The 23,835-nt window shown below is 41.6% G+C and overlaps 1 protein-coding gene across 1 annotated transcript; it reads left to right on the top strand.

Moving 5' to 3' along the window:
• The first annotated feature begins 11,785 nt into the window (after positions 1-11,785).
• On the top strand, positions 11,786-18,013 carry sox19b (SRY-box transcription factor 19b). Its single transcript, XM_046065692.1, has 2 exons — positions 11,786-12,803; positions 15,754-18,013. The coding sequence occupies exons 1-2, from the start codon at positions 12,142-12,144 to the stop codon at positions 16,013-16,015; spliced, it is 924 nt and encodes a 307-aa protein (XP_045921648.1). The 5' UTR covers positions 11,786-12,141; the 3' UTR covers positions 16,016-18,013.
• Positions 18,014-23,835: the final 5,822 nt, after the last annotated feature.

Genomic DNA, 23,835 nt, shown 5'->3' with positions numbered 1-23,835 from the left:
GAGCTTTGATATCCGTTTTTAATAGATCAAATACTGTGGAAATGATTGTTGGTCTTGCTCTTTTGTCCTTGTTCTCTTCATCTTTAAAGTTGATTCACAGTATCGACTTGCTATTTCACTTTGGCTTTGGACAGGGCGGGTTTTGATATAAATGTAAATGTAGAGTCAGAAGTTCCATCACTGTTGACGTCTCTCAGCCTTGTTTATTGTATAGTTAGCCTGTTTGCCAGATGTCTATAATGTGTTGCACTGAAATGTCACAACCTGCACTGTAATCTTGAATTCACCCCACCTTTCCATTCATATTTAGACTGTTGCCATTTAAGGGAATCCTTGAATTTGCTTGATGACTGGGTGCGTAACAATACACATAAACCTTTAGAAATATATAAAATATACAATTCACAACATATACAGGTTGTAAAAGATTGTTGTGGTGATCTACTTGAAAACTTTTTTTAGCATCCATAGTCACCATCAGTTTTATTAGTGAGTCTAGTCCGTTAAATGTAGTTTAGTCAGAGATTCTGTACCGAAAAGGACCCACAGTTATTGGCCAAGTCTGTCAGAGGATACATGGGATACAACAAGTAGGTGTGTGGTTCAGCAGTATAGCTATCCAGACAGTGATAGATAAGGAGAGATGACAGGAAGGGTGTCTGTTCGATTCCCCCACTGACAGGATGAATATTGGTGCTGAATGGAAGAGCCTTCAAACTTCATTTAATTACCACCACTGAGGTGCCCTTGAGCAAGACCTAAACTGCTGTAGTGGAGCTGCTCACTAACCAAAAGACCAGACTTTAATTGTACTGGGAAGTTTCTGGGTATGGATCTTAAGGTCACCCAGCTAGTTATAGCCATGACTGGTTTATACCCATATATATATATATGTGTTTTAATTTGTAGCTCATCCCACAAATATTCTAATTTAGGAACCTGGGGCCTCATTACAGAAACATTTCCTAACTGCTTGTCCTATCTTATCTTAAGTTTCAAAGATCTTCTTCCTCTTACAGAAGCAATTGCTAAACTCTTGCCTGTTTCCCCTTAACATAAGGATTCCTAACTACAACTGTAAACTCGATTCTTCAGTCTGCACTCGTCCTGTCCTGTCTGTATCTGTGTTTAGCACGTACATGAGACTGTATGCTTGACAACAGCTGTCTTGCTTCACATGTCACTGGTTTGCAAGCTCGATATAATGGACAAGAAAAGACGGGCATTCAATTTTAACCCCGCTTTCTTCCCAATTATTGGCCCAGGATAAAGATTTGAATGGACGTAACACGTTGGTGTCTTGGCAGGCGATATATATACCCCTTGTTACATGGTCCAGGAAATCATCATCATACAGTTTGAGTAGCCTTTCAGTCTAAAGATGTCGGTTGTCATGTTGTTCCCTATCTTCATTGTAATTGTCATACAGACCTAACCACAGTGGGGCTGCCATTTTTGGCAGTTATTTTGAATTTTGGACAGGGTCTATGCCATCCTCACCTAGATTTCCTAACTTTGGAAATACTTCAGTTAGTGAGGTTCTGTAATAGCTAAATTGTATCCTAAGATAAGATAGGATTTTTTTTTTTAAAATGCAGCTAGGAAACATGTTTGTATAGATAAGATAGGATTTCAGACTTTGTTGTTTTCAGACTGTTTCTGTAATGACACCCCTGAGTGGTAGTAAAGTACAGCTGGGGGTTATGGGAGTATTCTGATCAATAGTCTAAAATAGTCTGTACATGTCTAATAGACCGGTTTCTTATGAATGATATCCATATCAGATGATTCCACTGGTCACACTTTACATCCAGGGGCAATGTTCAGTGCCACTGCAGGTAGTGTAGAGAAGTAGAAAGTAAAGGTGTGGCGGTCTGGGTGGTGGATGCGGGAGAGTTCTCGTCAAGTCGCAGATGGTTAGGTTTTTAACATGAACCACAATCTTTCCCTGACCAATTTTAAAGTTGGCAACAGACGTCACAAAACTTTGTCACTGAACGTAATCTTTTGCTGAACTGAACTGAGCATCGCCTAATGTCATTTTGATATGTACAGATGTGAGTGCGTGTTTAGAAAATAATCCATAACTCTGATCTTATGGACCTGTGTTGCAACATATCTCTCCGCAATCAGATTCACTAGTCTGTTGTCAGGTTTCTTTCTTGTTTCCCAGTGGGATGTAGTGCTGAACATTGTCCAGAGAGTGCTGAGGTAGTTTGAATCAGTGGATGCTCAGGGATGCGAGATCAAATGTGAGTGTGACAAGAATAACTGTTTTATTACTGACGGATGCTGGGACACTGACCTTCATCTGATGCTCTGTAGAACATTTGGGTCTGTTGATGATGTCATCTTTTGTGTGTTAGGATTGAATTGTGTCCATCTTTTTTTCATACAACGCAGGGCCAGCGGGTTAGATATTGTTCGGCACCCCTGTATCAAGGGAGCTGAAAGTTTCAAAAGTAATTTTGTGAGTTTGTTGTATTTATTTCATCCCATCTAAACTGCATCCCACCCCCCCACCACAACCACTCCTCAGACACACACACATACACACATACGCACACACCACACATCCCATGCAGGTTAACCCCTCCTAACCTACCCGGTGTCCCATCCATATGACATCCATCCAGCCTCAAAACATGTTACGTCTCCCTGCATTTTTTTTTTTTGTCCTGCCCTCAGCCTAGGTGGCCCTTCTTCCAAAAGCAAGATACCCCGTGCCCATCCCCCAACTGCCCAACACACATGCACACTCCTGTTACCACTCCACCCCCTGTTGGGTGCTGGATTGTGGGGCTGAGAGAAGGGGGTGTGGGATGAAGGGGGGGGGGGGATTATGCGAGTGTGAGGCTCGTAAAGGGCCTGCCATGGTCTTTCTGTTGTGTGACGGATGGCTGGGAGGCTGAACAGACCTGTTTTGCATGAGAAGAGAAGCCAGCAGAGGGGAGAAAAGAGGTCTATTCAATGAGGCCTGTCACCCAAAACCACCCTCCTGCACAGAACTCTAACACCCCACCCCTTCATCATCCATCCCTTCATCCTTTCGTCCCTCCTCCTCCCTTGTTCTCCATCTCGGTCTCCCTTTCTTCCTTCATTTTGTGGCTTTCATTTGCCTGTCTTCACTGCTTCTTTCTCAACCTATAATCCACACCCCACCCCCACTCTGCTGCCCTCCTTACTTCTTGATTTCATCCCAATTAATTTCTGTTCATTCAGATTTTCCCTCCTTTCCATCAAGCTGTTTTTACCTCAGTGAGTTCCATAACATTTGAATCCTCTCATTACTTTGTGGCTGTTGTGAATGAGAAGCTATAATGGAAATGTCATTGTCAAAGCTCTTTAACACTAAAATAAGTCATGTGACTTGATGCTCTGACATGCTGACCGAGTCCACATTTGAGTCAGCAGGAGATATGGCATAATTAGGTTAAAGCTGCATTCACCCATTTTTATCCACTACCGAGCAGAAAGATCCAAAACAAAACAGACGGATCTACAGGCACAAGCCTTTCACGGTCTCTAAAGCTGATATGACGAACAGATTAAATGTCCACTTACACATTGCTCAGCAGACACAGAGCAACATTAGCATTCATCTGAAGTCGTATTTGTGTCTACCTGATGAATGTTATTTCAATATTCACTCTCCTTTTAGCTCTGCTTTGGTCTGCAGCAGCTCCTGAGAAAAATATCTGGCTCTTGTCTGTCTGCTGTTTGATGCTGGGTAGGTACCAAACAGCAGGCAGAAGAGGTTTAAAACTGTTTTTTGAAGTGTATGAGGTACTTATCCATAGTCAGTGCCGTAGATGGTGTTCAGCACGTTGTCCCGGCATGGAAGCTAAGCAACAGGTAACAGGCTCTCTGTAACAAAATGATGTGACTCATATCAAAGCCAATGTTCAGGAGTGATCAGCTTCACATGTGACTGAATGGAAATGAACAATGAACACAGATATCGGATATAATACTTGTGAATGAGACACAAGAGTTTATGTAACTCCAAAGATGTGATGTCTCAGGTCAGTACGATCAGCTGCAGCGTCCAATCAATGACTGATATCCGATGGGTGTGTTGACCAGTAAAAGACTTCTGTGAGGCCCGCTCCCGTGTATCCTCACTCATGGCTCCTCAGAGTTCCCTCCTCACTCCTGGCCAGGCCAGAACGACTTCCGGTTCAAGCGAGGATCAAGGAGCGGGGAAATGTCAAATAAGAGACTTTGGATGGTCCCTATGTGTTCTGTTCAGATGCTGTCCAAGTAACAACAGATTTGTCTGCCAGTTTTCTGTCACAGGTGATACTACAGCAATAAAAGCTGAACAGAATAGGCGGAACATTCACACCCACATAAGGACTGACACGCCCACCCTGGCAGTGTGGGCCACAAAAATGGCAGAACACACACCACTGCATTATTTTCAGCTATTACTGTCATTACAGTTTACCACCATATAACTAGAGGCCAAGAAGTCCCATGTGACCGAAGACTAAGTTCAAAAGGATAAAAAAACTGATATTGCAGTACCTGAAAAAAATATCTTCAAATGTGCATGCAAGCCAAAGAACAGCTGAAAATGTTGGTAATTTTGAATGGACTGCATCACTTGTAGAGAGGAGGAGTGTGCAGCAGTACACATGTGAACAAAACCCCACATTTTATTATTAAGTGGGAAAACCAGGCAAACAAAAGCCCAGTCGGTCAACAAGATGGCCATTTCTGTTAATCAAAGCTGGGGTTGGCGTTGGGAGGACTGGCGAGGGACAGGACTGAAAGCTGCTGCTGTCTTTACTTCACTTAACTAACTTTGACAAGTAAGCGGAGAAAAGGACATTTTCAGCCACCACAGAATGGAGAGAGCACAGCTCTGTGGTGACGGGAAGGGAGGAGGAAACCCACTGCCATGTTGACTTTTATGCGTGTCTGATGTGACACACACAAAATGCAAACACGTGCACATAAGCGTAAAGTAAGAGTGTGTGAAGGCACAAAGGGAGAGGAAAAACTCTGCCATTCCATCTGAAGCCACAGAAGCTGACACACAGATGAAGAAAAGCTGAGAGTGTGAGTCGTTGCTGAGTTGTTTTTGAAAGAGGAAAGCCAGGGGAGCGGAGAGGAGGAGGAGGGATTGGGCAAGGTTTGGAAGGGATTCCATACAACGTTGTCATGGAGATGGAAACGGGAGACTGGAGCCTCACAATTCCCAATTAGTCACAAACAAATGGTCACAAACATCCACACCTGCAGCATGCACACATACAGTAGATCTGCATAATACACTCCAACTGACAGAGGAAAACTCCTCTGGTAAGATGTCCCACAAACACACACACACTAACACCTGCAGGACACAAGTCATATTTTCATTCTCAGACATGAACAATCAGCGCCCATCCATCATCATTCACTTGCTCACACACACAAATGCATGCATTTGTCAGAGAAGTGCTGAAAAATCTGTCTCAATCTTCCAGTTGTTATGTGAATAATTTATAAAAGTATGTATACAGCCCACCATCACTTTGTAGGCTATCACAAAGTGAAGCCTACAAAGTTATTGCGGCGAATATAATGCGTGTACAATGCGTGTAGTGTAGTGTAGTGTTGTGGTTGTGATCAACAGGTGAAAAGTGATGCTGAACTACAGTATGTATAAATTAGTATAGGTATCTACAGCAGAACTTCCATTAACCCCTTGCATCAAGCAAGGAAAAGAAGGTGCAACCTGACAGGAATGTTGGACAATTCAACAAAACCCTGGATTACGTTCAGCAACAACGATTTCATACAGTGACAGTATTAATTGTTGCATTCTACAATATTTGCCCATGGCATTTAGAGCATGGTTAAGGTTAGGGAAAGATCAGGGTTATGGCAAATAAACAATCCAGGGCCAAAGAAAATCTGAAAAGCGTGGTTAGCTGTCAGTCATTCAGGTCATAGTTATCCAAGGAAGGTTAAAATCAAGGGCAACTGGACTGGTTGAAGATACTCAAAGACTTTTTCGCTTCTCATCCAAGAGCTTCTTCATTTCTGACTGACTGGACCCCATCACAGCAACAGTCAGCCAGGAGAAAAAAGAACTTAACAGAAGCCGAACCGCTCAGGCGGAACGTATCAGCAGCCCTTTCCAACATGAAGCCACCCCCCTTCAAATCTTACCATCCAAGAAAAGAAGGCTGTGACATCACTGCGCAAGGATCCTAACACCACTATCCTACCTGCTGACAAAGGAAGATGCACAGTGGTCTTAGACACAGCGGACGACCATGCCAGGGACAACACACTACTCAGTGACACTAATACATGAGAGACACTGAGGTGGGACCCCAACAAAGGATACAAGAAAAAGGCCATAGGATGTCTACACCAGCTACAGAAAGAAAACATATGACCCGTGACCCATATCTCCCATGCATATACGCACTACCCAAGATACATAAAGAAGGAGTCCCCCTCAGGCCCATTATCAGAACTGTCAACTTCAACATTGCCAAAACACCTCACCACATCCAAAACTCCATTGACTTTTTGAACAAAGTACGAGGACTGAAACTGGACCCAGCTGAAACCCTGGTGTCCTTTGACGCCACCTTTTTGTTTGCATGCATCCCCACCATGGAGGCAATAGACTGAAAGGACATGACTGCTACAAGGCAATACCCTGGACAACAGAACTAGCCACAGCCCAGACCAGATTTGTGAACTACTGCACTTCTGTCAGAACGCCACCTATTACAGTACAAAAGAGGATTCTACAGACAGAAGCACGCCTGTGCCATGGGCTCACCAGTATCTCCTACTTTGACCAACATTTACATGGAAGATGTAGAAAGCAGATCCCTGAACTCCTTCAGAGGAACAGCACCGAGCCGCTGGTACAAATATGTGGACGACACATGGGTTAAAACTTAAAATCCTGGAAGTGCAAGCCTTCACAGAACACATCCACTCTGTGGACAGTAACATCAAGTTCAAACGAGAAGATGTTCACAACAACAACAGTTTGGCCTTCCTGGACGGTGACGTACATAATGAAGAGGACAGAAGCCTGCACATTGGAGTATCCAAGAAACCTGCACACACAGACCACTACTATTCGATTCCCACCACCCACTGGAGCATTGCTAGGGGTCATAAGAACCCTGCACCACCGAGCTAATAAGAAGGAGACATTTACAGCTTGGGGATATCCAAATGGGACCTTTGTGAAAAAGGCCACAAGATCCAGGAAGAGAGGAAAAGAAGAGCAAACGCAACAACACCGTGATTCCATACGTGTCTGTATCAACAAACATCACATCCTGATGTATTTTAAACCCAAGAACACACTAAGAGTCCACCCTAGAGACCGCACACCCAAACGCAAGAAAAGCTATCTAGTATATGATGTCCAATGCAGTGAGGAACGCACAGACTTGTATATCGGGGAAGCGAAACAACCTCTATACAAACACATGGCCCACCACAGAAGGGCCAATACCTACGGCCCCAGAGACGTTAAATAGCTGAAATTTCCTACCAGTCAGGCCCCATCCACACTACTACTTTTTCATTTTTAAACGCAGACCTTTTGCTACGTTTCGCACCTCCCATCCAGACTATAACGGCGAAATCGAAGACCTAAAACTGAGACGTTTGACAACACCGCTGACCTCGTTTTCCTTTTAAAACTCTGGGGTAGCGTTTTAGTGCGGACATGCGAAAATGGATGACTTTTAAAAAAATTATGCAGACACTCATGTTTGGCTTCCTGGATGGATCTTATCAGTCATACAAAGCAAAAAACAATGCTACTGACAGTGTTTATGTTTAAGTATTTTTCTTAAAATATTTTGGACTTGTAACACTGTCACAGTTATCCTTTGTCTTCTGCAGCTGCGGAGTAGACAATCTGCTTCCTGTGTACGTAAATGGCCACTAGATGTGCGTTTTCAGTCGGTTTTACCCAATCGTTCTCATCAACATGCCTGTTACACTGAAAAACACCAGTCTAGATTTGTTCATCAACAAGAGCTGTAACACACTGGTTTGTATATCCATCTGATGTAAAGTTGTACTTGTGTAGACCAGTGAGTGATCAACTGGTGAGTCAGAGATCAGTGCATGGGGAAGCGACCAAAAACTTTGGCACACTCAGCTGTTCACTGTTGCTGGTTGACATGTGAGGAAACAGGAGAAGTTCAGTAAACGCTATTGTGTTTTACAATGTAACACTGAATACTGAGAGGAACAAATTTGCTTTCTTTCAGCTTTTGGAGGGATCTGATGATGTGTCTAGTCTCTGGAGCAGGACAGCTAAGTCTCTGAGGAGCTCGGTGACAAAGTCTCTGGTGGGCTAGACATGTGAATCTCAGGGAAGCTGGTCAGGTGAGTTCCTGGAGAGCTGGACAACAAAGTCAGCACGTTGATCAGCTGACCTTCAGGGGAGCTGCACAGCAGAATCTCGAGAGTGTTGGATAGCTGAATCTCAGAGCTGGCCAGATATCTGTAGACTCACAACCCTGATCCTAATCAGCTGACGTGCAGGCTGGATGCTAGGCTGGAAATTAGCTGGCTGTTGGAGACACAAGACACACCAGGAATAATAATTTCAAAATAAAACATAAACTAACACAATTCAAAACACCAAAACCATAACAGAAGCAAATTAATGAATTAATTAATTTAAAAAAAGACAATCCATCTCTTTAGTCCATGAAAACACCAGTCATCAATATGTTCAGGGATGCAATCAGTGATGGGCAAAGATGCATCATAATGTATTTAATTTATTTTTGTTATAAAGTACAAATTACATCAGTCACGCCATTTTTGTAATTCAAAAATACAAAAAATACTTTCCCAAGGTACCGTGAAATGACTTTGCAAACCTTCTTTCTATCGGCCTATTTGATCTATCACTGCACAAGTACACTGACTCAGCTGATTAACTGGGCAATGTTTGAGAGCAACAGCTAATCTCTGCCTAATGAGTCAAGCGATAAATCTGACAGGCAACCAGTTAACAGATCAAATATTCACATAACCCTGTGATCACCCAGATGAAGGTTCATTTTAAAGTAACCAACGGTTAAATGTTTCAACAGTTAACAGTTTGCTAATGACTCAAACTTTTATTCTAATTTAAGTACTTGGTAATGAAGAGCCTCTGCATCATCTGAGTTAAAACAAACACAAGTGTGGATGGTTTGACCAAATGCTGTGTGTGCAAAGTGTGTGCATTTAACAAGTTACATCATTTTGTGGCATTATATTGTAATTTTGTACAAAAACTCTGAAACGCTTTTTTTCAGAGCACAACCAATGAAAACTTAAGGTTGAAAGTAGCAAGCTAGCGTTAATTGTGAGAGCTGCTACTCGGGTCAAAAAGTTAACATTATATAAATTGGTAAATGATTTAACCCAGGCTGCTAAAATAAACACCAAAACTCAGGAACAGGAACTGTTATGATGGAAAGCTACACGTTTCTCACCTTAACCGGATCTCTACAAGTCTGGGCAAATTACTGAGCAGGCAACAATCAGAGGCGGAACCTAGACTTCTCACAAAGTATTTTACAGTATTTTGAAACTACAAAATACAAAACACATGTAATTTGATACTAAATATGAAGCCATTTTCATTAAGCCAATCAAATACAAAACACAAAATCCTATTTTGTATTTGAAATACATGTTTCATAAAAACTGCCCATTCCTGTCTGCAGTGATAAAGAATATACATACATGTGCAACTGGTAAAAGGATGGATTTACCCACTACACCACTGAAGTTAACTTGCTGAGACAGCATGGTCCTTGTAGGTTTGGAGAACACTGCTGTTAACAAAGACTCTGGCAGTCATCAATACTCGTGTAAAGGGAAATGTCTTCAGCACATCCATCTAAAAAGACGGTCAGGCTTCTCAAAAGCTTGACTTTAAAGAACCAACAATAAGCATATTATTTGCAGTTAGTTGGACAAATAAAAATGTGTTTGGACTAGTTTACTTAGTGTTAAAGGGGGAGGAATATTTTGAGGAAAAGCAGTTGCAATGTTTTTTGCATAATCTTGGAATAAATAAAAGTAACAAATCTAACAGAAAATACAAAGTAGGGAAACTGTAATCTCATGTCAGTGAACAAAAGATACACCATGACTGTTATGAACTCAAGATTTATGCCTATAGCCTGCAGAAGATAACTTTCATCTATTTTATTTGCCCTGGTAGTATCTGTTTGATTACCAGTCATGCAAAGTGACTGCACTAGGACCCTTATGGGTCCCAAAAGCTGCAGGTCGTGTGACAACTGATTTGTAGTAATTTGATTAATTGCAAATATGTTTAGATATATGAACCGCTTAAGCACAATAAAAGATGGAAGGGTAAGGGCAGGTGCTGCATTTTTAAACTTACAGAGGCCTAGTTTTAAAACTTTTTAACTGTTTGGTTTCTTCTGGGACTCTAAGAAAAACCATAATTAAATTGCAAGTTGTAGTCTGCAGTCCATGCTGTACCTGATGGGCACCTAAATACAACTTGAAGAAGTGGTGCATGGGTGAAAAACTAATTTTGCCCTGAGGTCCTCAAAGGGGTTAATCTGGTCTCAATATAAAGACATCTGTGCTTTTATGTGGTGGTCTAGGGCTCCAGATACAGGATGTTTTTTCTTATTAAGGCATGAAGATAAGAAGATTGTTTATTATATTTGCAGTTTCCTCTTTGTTTTTTGAAAAGTACAAAAACCATCTCAGAGATGCTGGAAGTCAGTCAGAGTTGGGAGTGCTAATAGAAACTAGGTCTGGATAATGACGTCATCCTGAATGCTGGGCGATAGTCATGGTTTTGCTTTAATTTGAATGGCCGGGATCATTTGTATGTAATATGTGAAAGCTGCCTCAGCTACTACACAGCCAACGCTGGACTAATGCGTGGGAACTGACGGGAGAGGAAGAGGGAGCGAGACGGCACCTGGACGCAGGCGAGAGATGTGACCCATGACTTGCTTAACAAGTTATTCAGGGACACTTGTGTCTGTTCATACTGAACCTCTAAAACACCTCAGTGTACTCGCACGCGATAGAAAACCCACCTGCTGCGGTCCTTGTAAGACAGGGGAAAACATGAAAAACTTTTTTTTTTTTTTAAATGCATCCTTGCTGGTTTTGCCTGGGTACTTCCAGTGTCCATGCTTTGCCTGGGATTTAAATCTATTTAGCTCGCCTTTTATGGAAAAATTTGCAATACAGGGAAACCACGGAACTTTGAAACGGTGTGGGAGTCATTCAAGGACTTCTTGAAAAATAGCCAACACAAGAAGCCTACATCATTTTAAAATAGCCTAATAGTTGATATTGGGTTTATTTTTGCAAATTGCAATGTGATTACAATAAGTAGGCTAATAGCGCAATACTTTGACTATTATATCACTTTTAGTAACCTATATTTTGTAGTTTTAGCTCGTAATTTTCTAAAATGTAAATTCATTAACTGTACTGTGAGACAGACGGCTGTAGGCAGTGGTCCGTGTGGATTCAAAGGACTGACTGAGCTGATTTTTACTCTCTCTCTTTGTAGAGAACTGTGTTTTTAAATCCGATTTTCACATTTGAACAATCTGATCAGTCTAGCTGATGATAATTGATTATTAAGATACTGGTTTCCCCTGGAATGCCTCTCCTGTCCCCGCCCCCGCCATCAACAAGTGTCTTTTCAGTTGGAAATGCACGTGCACGGACTGAAGCTTTGCGCTCTCCCATTGGTCCACACCCGGCCCACTGCACGAGAACAGGGGAACTTTTGGAGTGAGCAGGCAGTTGTGTTCAGTGTGTGAGCTGGCCGACTGACAACAAGTGGTTTTCCGCTGAGAATTAATCCAAAGCACTAAGGAGAGGCAGCGGCTGATTTATTTGTATATCTTCAGTAGCTTGTTAAAGTAGGCCTAATGACTGCCCCAATCAGTCTTATAATTTAAGAAAAACTGGTCGTTCGTTGCCTTCTGGTTTGTCTCCCGGGTGCGTCGTGAGTAATTAGTTAATTTGGATCACCCGGCGCTCCCGGTTAAACCTGTAGGGAAACCTGCCAGGTGGACGCGACGCTGTGCGCTTCGACCAGTTTGTAAGTCAGTTTAACTTTACTTTCTGACTCCGTCCAACATGTACAGCATGATGGAACACGAGCTGAAGCCGACCGGCCAGCCTCTTTCTCATCAGACCTCCCAGGGAATGTCACCGGTCACCGGCAACATGACCGGGAGCATGGGCAGCAATGGCAACTCTCACCCGAGCTCCAAAACGGCATGCGCACCTGGAGGCGACCCCATGGATAAAGTCAAGCGGCCCATGAACGCTTTCATGGTCTGGTCCAGGGGTCAGAGGCGCAAGATGGCCCAAGAAAACCCCAAAATGCACAACTCTGAGATAAGTAAGCGTTTGGGAGCCGAATGGAAACTCCTGACCGACGCCGAGAAGCGGCCCTTCATCGACGAGGCCAAGCGGCTCCGGGCAGTCCACATGAAGGAGTACCCCGACTACAAATATAAGCCACGCCGCAAGACAAAGCCGTTGCTTAAAAAGGACACTCAGGTGGGCAAGTACCCGCTGTCAGCGGGGAACCTGCTGGCGGCGGCGGCGCAAGGCCAAGGTGGTAGTCCGAGGATGGAGAGCTACGGCTGGGGCCCCACCGGGGGGTACGCCGGCATGCAGGGCGAGGCGCTGGGCTACACACAGCAGCTACACCGGTACGACCTGTCCGCTCTCCAGTACCCACCTGCAATGTCGGCGGCACAGACCTACATGAACGGAGGCAACTCGTACAGGTGAGCTGCGTCTGTTGGGAGCCACAGTGTGTTTATAGGTCTTAGTGATCCCGACACGGTTATCAAGTTGTACAATTAAGTAATAACTTCCACGGATTGTGTAACAGTTAGGCTTGTTTTTCTTTTTTTTTTTTTTTTTAAATCACGCTACTTGCTGGTGGAAGTGAAAACAAAGTGCGGCCTTCCACAACTGCCTAATTTGCAAGTACAATTCGAAATACACTTTCTAAACGATAACTTTTCAGAATTTTGACCCTGTCTATGGAGTGTTTAACTGTGCTACTCAAACTATTAGGCAAACGGACAGTCAACTGTTTTCATAGCCTATTCATTTATATTTTTGTCATGGACCTGAGGCAGTTTTTGTGGTTGCGAAAGACAAACTATTGATATCAAAAGTAGCTATATGCTTAGTAAAGTGAGATGAGCCCCCCACCCACCCACCCACCCACCCACCCCAAAGAAAGCCATCAAATGAGGGCACTTAACATGCTCTGTAGGGGATCCACCTCCATCTGCATCAGATACAATCTGGCACTTGTTTTTCTGCTTTCAAATAAAACTTAAAAGGTACTGAACAGAAGGCCAATAGTTTATTACATAACCTTTCCAAAAAAGATGGATCAAATAGTGTGAGCACTTTGCACAATTCTCTCCTGATAAGTCCAAAGTACATCTTTAAATAAGTGGGAAAGCATGTGCAGAGATCAAATAGCAGTAAGCCACTTAATTCAGGTCAAGGCATTTAAATTATGCATTTTTACATTGCTCATTTAAATTGAGCTTTGATTCTTATGTAAATAGGGTTCTCCCTCACCACTTTGCCTCGGCAGACCTTGCTTTTCAAAACTAGTTCAAATGCAGAACAAGGCCATAACTATGTTTGTCTATATTAGGGCAGCAACTTTTTTTTTATTCATCCTAATTGATTAGTAGCTTGGGCTATAAAATGGTGAAATGTTTAAGTGTTTCCCAAAGCCCATGATGTCCTCAAAGTTCTTTTGTTTTTTTTCCCACAACCCAAAGATATTAAGTTTACAGTCAAAGAGGTGTAAATAGAAAATATATAACCAGAAAATATTTACATTGAAGAAACTGGAATCAGAAGAATTAGATTTTGTTCTTTTTTTTACTTACTTACAAAATAGTTGACGATTAATTTAATGGGTTTAATCACTGCAGCTCTAGTCTATACCTTTTCCACATACTTGCGTGGGGTGTTTTTTTGTTTTTTTTAAAATTGTTTTTACAAATTTGTGACTTGGTCTAAAATACACCTCCAACTACTCCAATTCTCAATCTACAGAGTGCACCTGCTGTGCAAAAACTGACTTGTAAGAAAGCACTGAAATGATACTTTTAATTGGGTAGGAATGTTGAGCTAAAGTACATTCAGCCACAGAGGAACTCTGCATACGATAAACAACAGGCTTCAGTCTGTTGCCTACTTGTTATGCGTGTGGTGCGCTGCTCTGGGCTGGGTCCTGCCTGGAATGTTGATCAGTATGACTTGACAGCAGGCAGGACTGCTCTGTGTGTGGTCTATTACCCACAAACCCCTATTCCTGCTCAGCCATTGTCCCCAGTTACATTTCTGGTTCTGCCATCGGTCTCATGTCCCTCAAACTACAAAGATTGAACACACAAATGTTCAGGTGTGAGGATAAATGAACTTTATTCCAGTGTCTGATAACTTGGTCCTTTTGACTGATGACTCAACCTCCAGTGTTAAAATGCAAAAACCAAAAGTATAAAATGTTTTCTCCCGCAGGTGAATCATGTAAAGATTTCCTAAAAGATGTTTTGATATGAGTTACTTGCATGTCAGCTTTAGATGTCAAACGCTTTCAGTCATGTTGGCCAAACGTGTTGATGCCCATCCTTTCCCACTGAATAACAGTAACAGGTCTGACACTGTTTTCCAAAAGTTGACCACCAAGTTGTTCAGCTATTTGGGATTTAAGTCCTATTATCCTGTTGTCTCCTCCTGACCCTAAATGCTGTTTGACTGAAAATGGAGACAGATTTTGAAAATTAGAAAGCAAAAAAAGAAACAAAATCATGTGGCAAAGTTTTCTTTTGTGGATTCAGTGTTACTCTGTGAAAACATGCCTGACATGCTCTAAGGCTGTGATTCCAGTAGAATCACCCACCCAGTTTTTTTTTTTTAGTCTTACCTGAAGGTTAAATGCTCGTTTTAAAAAGAAACGTCTTCCCCCCACTGAGACCCAGGTTTATTAGTTTTCATTCGGCAAATTAAACCTGATGTTATATGACAGTGATCAAGAACTTTGCAGAGCACATCACGGTACCTTTTTAAAAATATTTAATTCTTTTGTGGTTTTATGTTATATTTTTTTTTTTTTTTTGACTGAATTTCCAGAGTTTGAAGGTATCATTGTAAACTCGGCTAGCGTTCTTCTGCAGACATGCAGCGGTTACTCTCCCTGATCTGTCTCTGTCTCAACATGTGTGTGATGAGGATTATTATTAATCTGCCTTGGGTTTGAAGACACTACAGGTGTACACCTTCTCTCTGCCTATTGTATAAGGAGCAGTTTGGTTAAAGAGTTTACATGGGTTAAAGGAACCTGTTTGTTGGCATCTTATTTTACCAACCTAATTATTAAAAGCCATGTGGATGAGAGATGGCTTTCTTAAATTGGGTAAAACACTAAAAGAAACTCTGTTAACACAGGGAAAATTCTGCTTTTTCTGCTTAACATGTGCATATGTTTGTGATAAAATGCAAACAGGAGCCCATTCAAGTCAAACAGCATCCTTGTATAAAAGTCAACTTCAAAAAATGGGAGAGATGTCTGATTACTTCCTGTAAATGTGGAGTAAAGACATTTACATGTGTGGTCTGATTTCTCCCGCTAACCAGATGTATTTATATATATTTTAAATTCTCAGATGGTGTTTAACTTGTATTGTCTTCTCCCCACAGCCCCATGTCATACAGCAGCAGCCCCCAGCAGCCAAGCCCTGTCACAATGTCCATGGTGAAAGCAGAACCACTGTCCCACTCGCCTCCAACAGGGACGCCAAACCACCACCGGGGTCCTTTGCAAGGTGACCTCAGGGACATGATCAGCATGTACATTCCTGGACCAGGAGGGGATGCCGGTGACCCCACAACAGCACAGAGGGCCTACACTAGTGTCCAGCAGCACTACCTCAACGGAACCGTCCCACTCACACACATCTAGGACTGCAGTAGGAATCCTGTAGGCGTGGGGGGGTGAACTGAGTGAGAGCACCACAGATGCTTATGACGCACAGCTGGCTGGACAGATGAATTCAGGTGTGGGGGGGGATTTTAGAGTGGCAAAGCAAAGAGACACAAGATGTTACCCCCTTTCCCCCCTGTATTCGATGAGGTTCCACATGTGCCTACAATTACAGATGCACAACTGATTGAAAAGTTCTTGTCTACCTCTTTGGTGCCACATCAGTTCAGATAAATGCCACACACCCACCACCACACTTGCAGAGCTGAGACTCCCCCCTGCCTACCACCCTCCAGCAGACGTCTCTCCATGAAGGACAGCAGTGAAGACAGGCGCAACATCTGTTTATTTTGTACATATTAGGAAATGTTGTTTTGTCTTTTTATATGTTTTAGAACTTATCCATTACAAGTCAATACTCTTTAATACCACCCTAAACACTTGTGACACTGGCACTCTTGACAGTTCAACCATACCCAGTCAGTGCCAGGGGACTGGTGCAGTTAGTGGATTTAGTCTTCTGCTGTTTGACCACCAAGCCAGTCCCTGCTGTCTACAACCACAGTACAGAGACAAATGACCTGGCAACCTTGTGCCCAGGTGCCATGGATCCCAATCTCTCAGCTGGTGACAGACAAATCACCTGCTGAAGTGCTCTGGTTGTCAATTATCTCTTGTTGCTGCCCTGATGTGCGAACGGAGCTGGTGAACAGCTGGGTGCCGGTGGGGAAACCGGAAAGGAAATGCACAACGCGAATGACAGAGCTGTTTTAAAATTAACTCTTTATTTTTCTATTTTTAACTGAAATCCTGCTGGATGACGTGAAAAACACCTGTTGGACAATTGGCACTGCATCCACAGGAAATGAACAGAATACACTGCCTTCGATGACTTGTGGTTTTGCTTGGAATGTAAAACCAGTTTAGTTCTACATTCAGTAGGTCTAGTGTCCTCTGGTCACACCAGATCACTGGATTGACAGTTTTTGAGTCTGAGAAGTGGTATGATGCTGTCTTTGCTGCCTGAGTTTTTATAATTGCTATATTTAGTTTTAGTTTTTATCTTTTTTAATGTAAATGTTCGGATGCGGCGTTCTGGCAGCATCCAGAGTTGCTATGTGTATTCATTGTCACTTTGCTCTAGGCAAGAGGTATATTGTGTTTAGGCTTTTCAGTAAGTGAATGAAATGTAATATGAAATGCTACATTTCAGTTGAGGAGTTTTATCCAAACAGCAGATGAGACTTGCAAGTTATGTTCCACCAAGCAAACTGGACTGACGAACGTCTTCCAGGCATGTTTGTTAATGACCTGTCAATGGTTTGTGTTTTGACTACCAGTAAGAATGTATCATAGTAACGTTCAGATAAAATCTCCAGCAAACCTTCCATCTTGTCACAGATAACGTAACCTGTGGTTAATTATATCATACTAAAAACAATCCTTTTTTAATCCTGGTTCTCTCAAACTGACTCTGTCATGTCTAGCCTGCTGTCAGTTACTAGTGCTGCTGTACTGTCATTTTCTCTGTCTAGCCTGCTGTCTGGTTACTAGTGCTGCTATGGAGCTAAAGGGAACTTTTATTTTCAACCTCCAAAAACAGAATATTGAATGTGCTAGATTTATTCAGATAAGTTCTTAACTTTTGAAGCATTCATTACTAAACATGCACTGGAAACGGATGCCCTACTTCTTGAACTGGGAGAGCAGTTCTATTAAAGTGATGCATGAATGTTTACAATGCTACCCAAGTATTTGAAAACTTAACTTTTATACTGACTTGTATCTCTATTTTTAGAATGAATGATCTTGTATGTAAATGCTGCCATATACTAGTTACTGTGTGTAGCATTCATGTAAATGTACTGTATACATTTTTAGGCTCTTATACTAAGAGTCTTGATTCCTTTTTGATTAAAAAAATATTTGTTATGGCATTCATAACAATATTAATAAAAAGTACAAATCTGTTTTTCATTAATGTCGTTTTTTTTTTTTTTTTTTTTCCCACTAGTCATGTAAAATGTCTGTGCTTTTAGTTCAAAAGCAGTTAATGACTGAAATTCCAAAGGAGTTAAACTTAACACACTGACAAAAGTACATTCAGTGGCAAATTTATTAGGCACACTTGTACAATGTTTTAATTCAATCCAATACAGCAGTGTGAACAACTGTTGATTTGACACAAGAAAATCCCAACTCAAGGCCCACTTACATTTTCCTTTTTTGAGCTTATCGTGTGGTTCTCATCAGCTGAATAAGTATAATCTAATTCTTCAGGTTTTGTTTACATGTGTTCTTTCAACTGCGTGTTGGATACTGCTGGTGTTGTACTATACAAAAATATGCATTATATTGAGGTGTTTCAAGTCCAATTACATACATGTGGTGGCAGAATATTAGAAACAACTCTCAATATACATGCAACACAGTCCAGTACAAGACCAGCACTAATCATGACCCTTGAATTAACTCTTCTGACTGCATCACCCAAAGCTGAACATTATCTTTGTCAAGGTAAAATGTACGGCTGAGCTGCTGGATTGGATTGCATTAGATTATACAGGCATAGCCTACCTAATTAAGTGTAAGTAGTGTTTAGCAGTTGTTTGCTAGTAATATACTACCTTAGAGGACCAAATGGTGTTTTGTTAGTTATATCTCTTTAAAAAAAACATTTATTTGATATTTTATAAAACTGCTGATCCCTTCTCACATCAGGCCAGAGTTTGAGATTTTTATTGAATGTATTTTTCCTACCTTTCAGACGATCATTGCATTAATTTTCAGATCATTTGAAAATCAATTGGTAAACTTGCTACCAACTTTTATCAAATCCGCATTTTTTTTTTTTTTTTTAGTATGGTCAGTATACAACTTCCATATTTTTCCATATAGGCCTACAAACTGTAGCCTATTATAGTCTAATTGTAGTCATATTACAAAGATGTATTTTCTGATATTATTGCTAACAGTTTTATGCTTATTACTGTTAAATATTTACTTTCTCAGAAGACCCAATTGAATCACAGCCAAATCATTTCCTCTCCCCCTCAGGTGCATTGGAAAAGCTGGTTATCTGCCTCACGGCACCTTAGTTTTGGTGTTTATCAGCTGTTGCTTCAAACATGACCTCACCCATCCAAACCATTATAGAAAATAAGAATGGCATAGGCTAACAGCAATCAAAATCGACCTTTTTTCACTTTCACAGCGTCTTCACAGGCGGAGCCGTCAGCGCTGCCCGATGCCGCTCAGAATAAAACGGACAAAAGTGAACATTAGCAGGACAACATGAGTCTAGCAAGGATGGGAAGATGTGATGGGTGAGGGTGAATGGGGGGCGGCAGTCTATAGGACAAGTGCCTAGAATGATTTAAAGCTCGATTATTTACTTTTTTATCTTTACCCTGTTTAAAAATTCACTTTCTCCGTTCCCCTCCTCCTGCATTTAACTCCCCTCCCTCCTCCCCCATGTCTCTCCACAGAGAAAGCGGGTGGATGGCCCGTTCGTAATTGGCCGTGTCGGAGTCTCATTGTCCGGGGCTTTTCAGGCCGCAGGTGCATATAGTAAAGCCGGAGTCTCCGCCCCTCCCCCGGGCGTCTTTGTTCCCTGTCCCCGCTTCCCCCACTCCCCCGCCGGGCAGAAAATTAGGGCTGCTTTTTGGGGCTTCGTCCTCAGGCTTAACCCTTTCACCGACCGTCGCCTTTCTCATGGAAATGGGAGAGAATCCCGCACTGGCTAATCGGTCACTGAGGGGAGGGGATGGGAGGGAGTGGGGAAAGTATGAGGGCACCAGGATCAGCAAACAGAGAACAGATGCAAACCAATAGCTTCCCAAATTATATCTGAAGGTGAGGGGGTGTTGGTCTGATACATTTTACTTAAATTATAAAACTTGTATATGGTTGCAATGGTCAGTTGTGTATAGAGAAATATCTAGTGATGTCATTTAGTATAATTATACTACAGCCTAGTACCTTCTTGTACCTGGATAACTAAGGACTCCAGCAGCCCCCATTGGGAACTTCCTGAGCCCCTTAAGAATCCCTGGAACCTCATTTGGAACTCTCTCAAGGAACCATACAGACATAAAGCAGGGTTCTTCAAAAAGTTCTTTGTCTGGGCTATCTAAACCAAATGTGACTCTAAAATTTAAATTGTTAAAACAATGGGTGGGCACAGTTAATATACTAGATAGATACTGCTGCTGTGAAGCGTTATTTTCAAATGTCTTAGATAGGCCTATAGTACTAGTGAATATGTAGAACTTTGTCAATAAAAAGTTACAATAGCACCTTCTTTTGGTGAAGTGTGTTTAAATACAAGTTGAATTTGACAAAATAAGAACATTGCTTGTTATTGAACTATAGCAGTAGTTAGAGCATATATGTGGGTTGTTATAGCTGCGGTGGGTAGGGTGGGGTAGGGAAAGCGGTGGGTGGAAAAGGGGGTGGAGGGAGTGTCAGTGAAAGGATTTTCTGGTCCAATACATCCCATCACTTAGCAACAAGCAGTGAGGCTTCAACAAGTGGTTGCCATGGATCTGGCGAGAGTGACTTAAAAGTCTCTACAAAGAGCCGTGGTCAGCCTCTGTGAGTGTGAGAGTGCATGTGTTAGAATCAGGTGGTGGAGACCAACAGGATTTTTTTAAAAGTCTGAATTAGCATTTACTTTGGTGACACAATCTAGTGATAACATCCATGTATTTTTGTTTTTTTTCCAGCGATTGGATTTGAAACCCAGCTCCTCTCCATGCAAAGTTAATTTATGCTCACTCACTGGCAGGTCAAGCTCTCATTCACTGGCTGCTGTTGTCTCTTTCTTCAATGAGAATTCCAACAAGTGAGAGGAGGAATTAGGAATTATATCAACACAAAAAGACAGGAATGAGTTCGACAACACTGCTGCAGGAAACCGCCACTTCAGAAGCAGTCATGGAAACGCCGCCTGGATTTTAATGATAGTACCTGCTGCATTCCTCCAGGAGCCCAGACACAACTCTTATCTGCGTGCATAGCAGGACAAACAAACTTATACACACACATGTATATGCATGAACAGTAGAGCCAGAAAAGGGTTGCAGATCAAAAAATAAATAACTAAAAATTCTCAGAGCTATCAAAAACTCAAAACTCTCTCACTAGATGCCCATGTACAGCTGCACTTTCACACACATTTCTGTTTTATCCTCTTCATCCTTGCATGGTCCTTACATAAACTCGTTCCCTCACCACTAGGGACTGACTGATGTTATGAAAAGCATGGGGATCCGGTATCCGTCCAAACTATCTTTTTTACGTGATAGTTATTTGGTTCTGAACATAACAAGCTAAACAAATCCACTGAAGCTGATCTCAGCTGAGTCAGACATGAATGACAGTTTCATTATCGTCACTCCTTGCAGCATATTAAATATTATTGTTGGTGTGGTGAGCTGGCAACAAACACTTGTAGAAGACACTATAAACAAAAAGAGGCAACTGATTCTTTTTTTTTTACTGGTGTTTCGAATGATTTGACCAAATCAGAGAATGTAGTCTTTCGTCCCTGTGTGACAGTGATACTTTCCAAAACACCTGCATCTGAGATAGTTGGAGGTGCGTATTTCTATGAAAACAAAAATGTGACATGACATAAAACATATCTTCTCAAAAAGGATTGTTAGCTACAGTAATAACGTCTCCTATGAAAACATCATTGATATTTTTACAACTTTCATATCTCATTCATTATCTGTTCGTAGTGGCCTCCACTTATGGCTGTCCACAGGAGGAGTTATAGTTGAAAAATAAACACAAAACATAATCAACACTTACATTACACTTAAGTATGTTATTATCAGTCATTTATATACCACTTACGCTGCTTACTTATCGGATGATCAGTAGTCTGACCATAGTTTACACTGGGGACGCTGGGGACATGTCCCCATCACTTTTTGAAAGCATAATTTGATAAAAAAAACATTACGAAAACATGCAATGCAATTAAAACATAGAAGAAACAAATGTGCATTGTCCAAAAACAGTAACTTAATCTATAAAAACAAAAACAAGCAACTGATTATAAAATGACCCATATACTTCATATACTTGTTGCTTCCACCAATCAGTAACTTTAACAATTTCTTGTCGGTTTCTTTTTGGCCAAGTTTTCCGTTCTCTCCCTGTGAACATGACAAAAGAGGAGGGAAGACTAAATCATGCCTGCATATGTGTCGCCTCAGCAGGGATGATATTACATGAGAAAAGTTGCTCTACAGGAGAAACAGATCTGAAAGCAACACAGAATGCCTGAGATTATGTTTATATATTTTGAAATATCACCTGCCACCTGAATTTTTTTCCTTTTACATAAATAAAAACATTTCCACCATAAATTGGTGTAGAAACCTTCACCAGACTGCAGGAAATGAAGTGTTTAATGACCAAAATTTCCTGAGGGAGGTCCCCCCAAACCCCCCGCTTGAAGATATCTTTAAAGCACTATTTAAGGATCTTTTCATCTCATTCTTGCGGACTTAATATCACATATGGTGATGTGTCACAAGCTAAGTGTCTCTTCACACCCCTAACCACTTTTCAACACAAAGTGACGCCCTTGAGTCTGAGTTAGACAAATTAAGAAGGCATTTTCCAAAGTTAATCTTGTTAGTACAAAACTCCCTCTTTCTGTTAGTATCTGAGTGCAGCTCAACAGAGAAACACAAAGTGTGTGTTTAGACATAACTATCTTGCTTTATTTATTTTTTGTATGCAAGAAAATCAAGAGCCAGTGGAAACCGATAAAGATAAAGCAGATTATAATTTAATTCTGATTCTAAATAGTTATTAAATTAAAAGATAATGTGTGGATGATGTGAATATTATTCTAATCTTTATCCATGTCCTAATAATAACCCTGAAGTTAAAACTGGTCAACAGAGAGTGCTGCAGGGATACACACACACACACAGGCCGATGTAGAAAATTGCTGTAAAGTAAGAATGCCGTCAAAAAAAGATTATGTTTATCAATTAGCAAAATACAAAGTGAGTGTACAGAAGTAAAACCTATATTTGTTGTGACCACCCTTTGCCTTCAAAAGAGCATCAATTCTTCCAGAAACATTTGTACAAAGTCAGGGGTTTTGGAAGCATATCATCAGGTGTATGTGAAACAATTACACCAAACAAGGGCTAATGATCATAACTTCAGTGTGAACGCTGAAACACAATCATTAAGTGAAACAGAAACAGCTGTGGAGGAGGAATACAACAAGGCGAGGAACAGCCAATCTCAGATAACAAGGTGAGGCTGCTGAAGACAGTTTACTGTCAGAAGTCACACACCATGGCAACACTGAGCACAGCAACAGTACACAAGGTAGTTATACCGCAACAGCAAGGTCTCTGCTACGCAGACATTTCAAAGGAGACAGGGGTTTCCAGACGTGCTGTTCAACAAAACGTGCAACATTGAGCACTGTTGTTGACGCAGTGGTCGGCCAAAGAAACTTACTGCAGTAGATGAAAAACATCATGCTTACTTCCATTCCCAATCTGAAAATGTCCAGCAGTGCCATAAGCACAGGGCTGCTAAAAAACAGTGGGACCCTGGTCCACCCATCTACTGTCCAGAGAAGTCAGCTCAGAAGTGGCCTTCGCGGAAGACTTGCGGCCAAAAAGTCATACCTCCGACATGGAAACAAGGCTAAGAGACTCAACTATTCACAGAAACACAGGAACTGGGATGCTGAAAATGGCAGCAGGTGATCTGGACTGATGAGTCAAAACTTTAAATATTTGGCTGCAGCA

This window comes from Micropterus dolomieu, linkage group LG12 (genome assembly GCF_021292245.1).
Source record: "Micropterus dolomieu isolate WLL.071019.BEF.003 ecotype Adirondacks linkage group LG12, ASM2129224v1, whole genome shotgun sequence".
Lineage (NCBI taxonomy): Eukaryota > Metazoa > Chordata > Actinopteri > Centrarchiformes > Centrarchidae > Micropterus > Micropterus dolomieu.
This window is presented reverse-complemented; position numbering and strand designations above follow the sequence as displayed.

Bases quoted from the DNA above. Each gene is read 5' to 3' on its own strand.
- sox19b (XM_046065692.1), top strand. From the start codon at position 12,142: ATGTACAGCATGATGGAACACGAGCTGAAGCCGACCGGCCAGCCTCTT. The intron at 12,804-15,753 runs GTGAGCTGCGTC...TTCTCCCCACAG, and splicing joins AACGGAGGCAACTCGTACAG to CCCCATGTCATACAGCAGCA.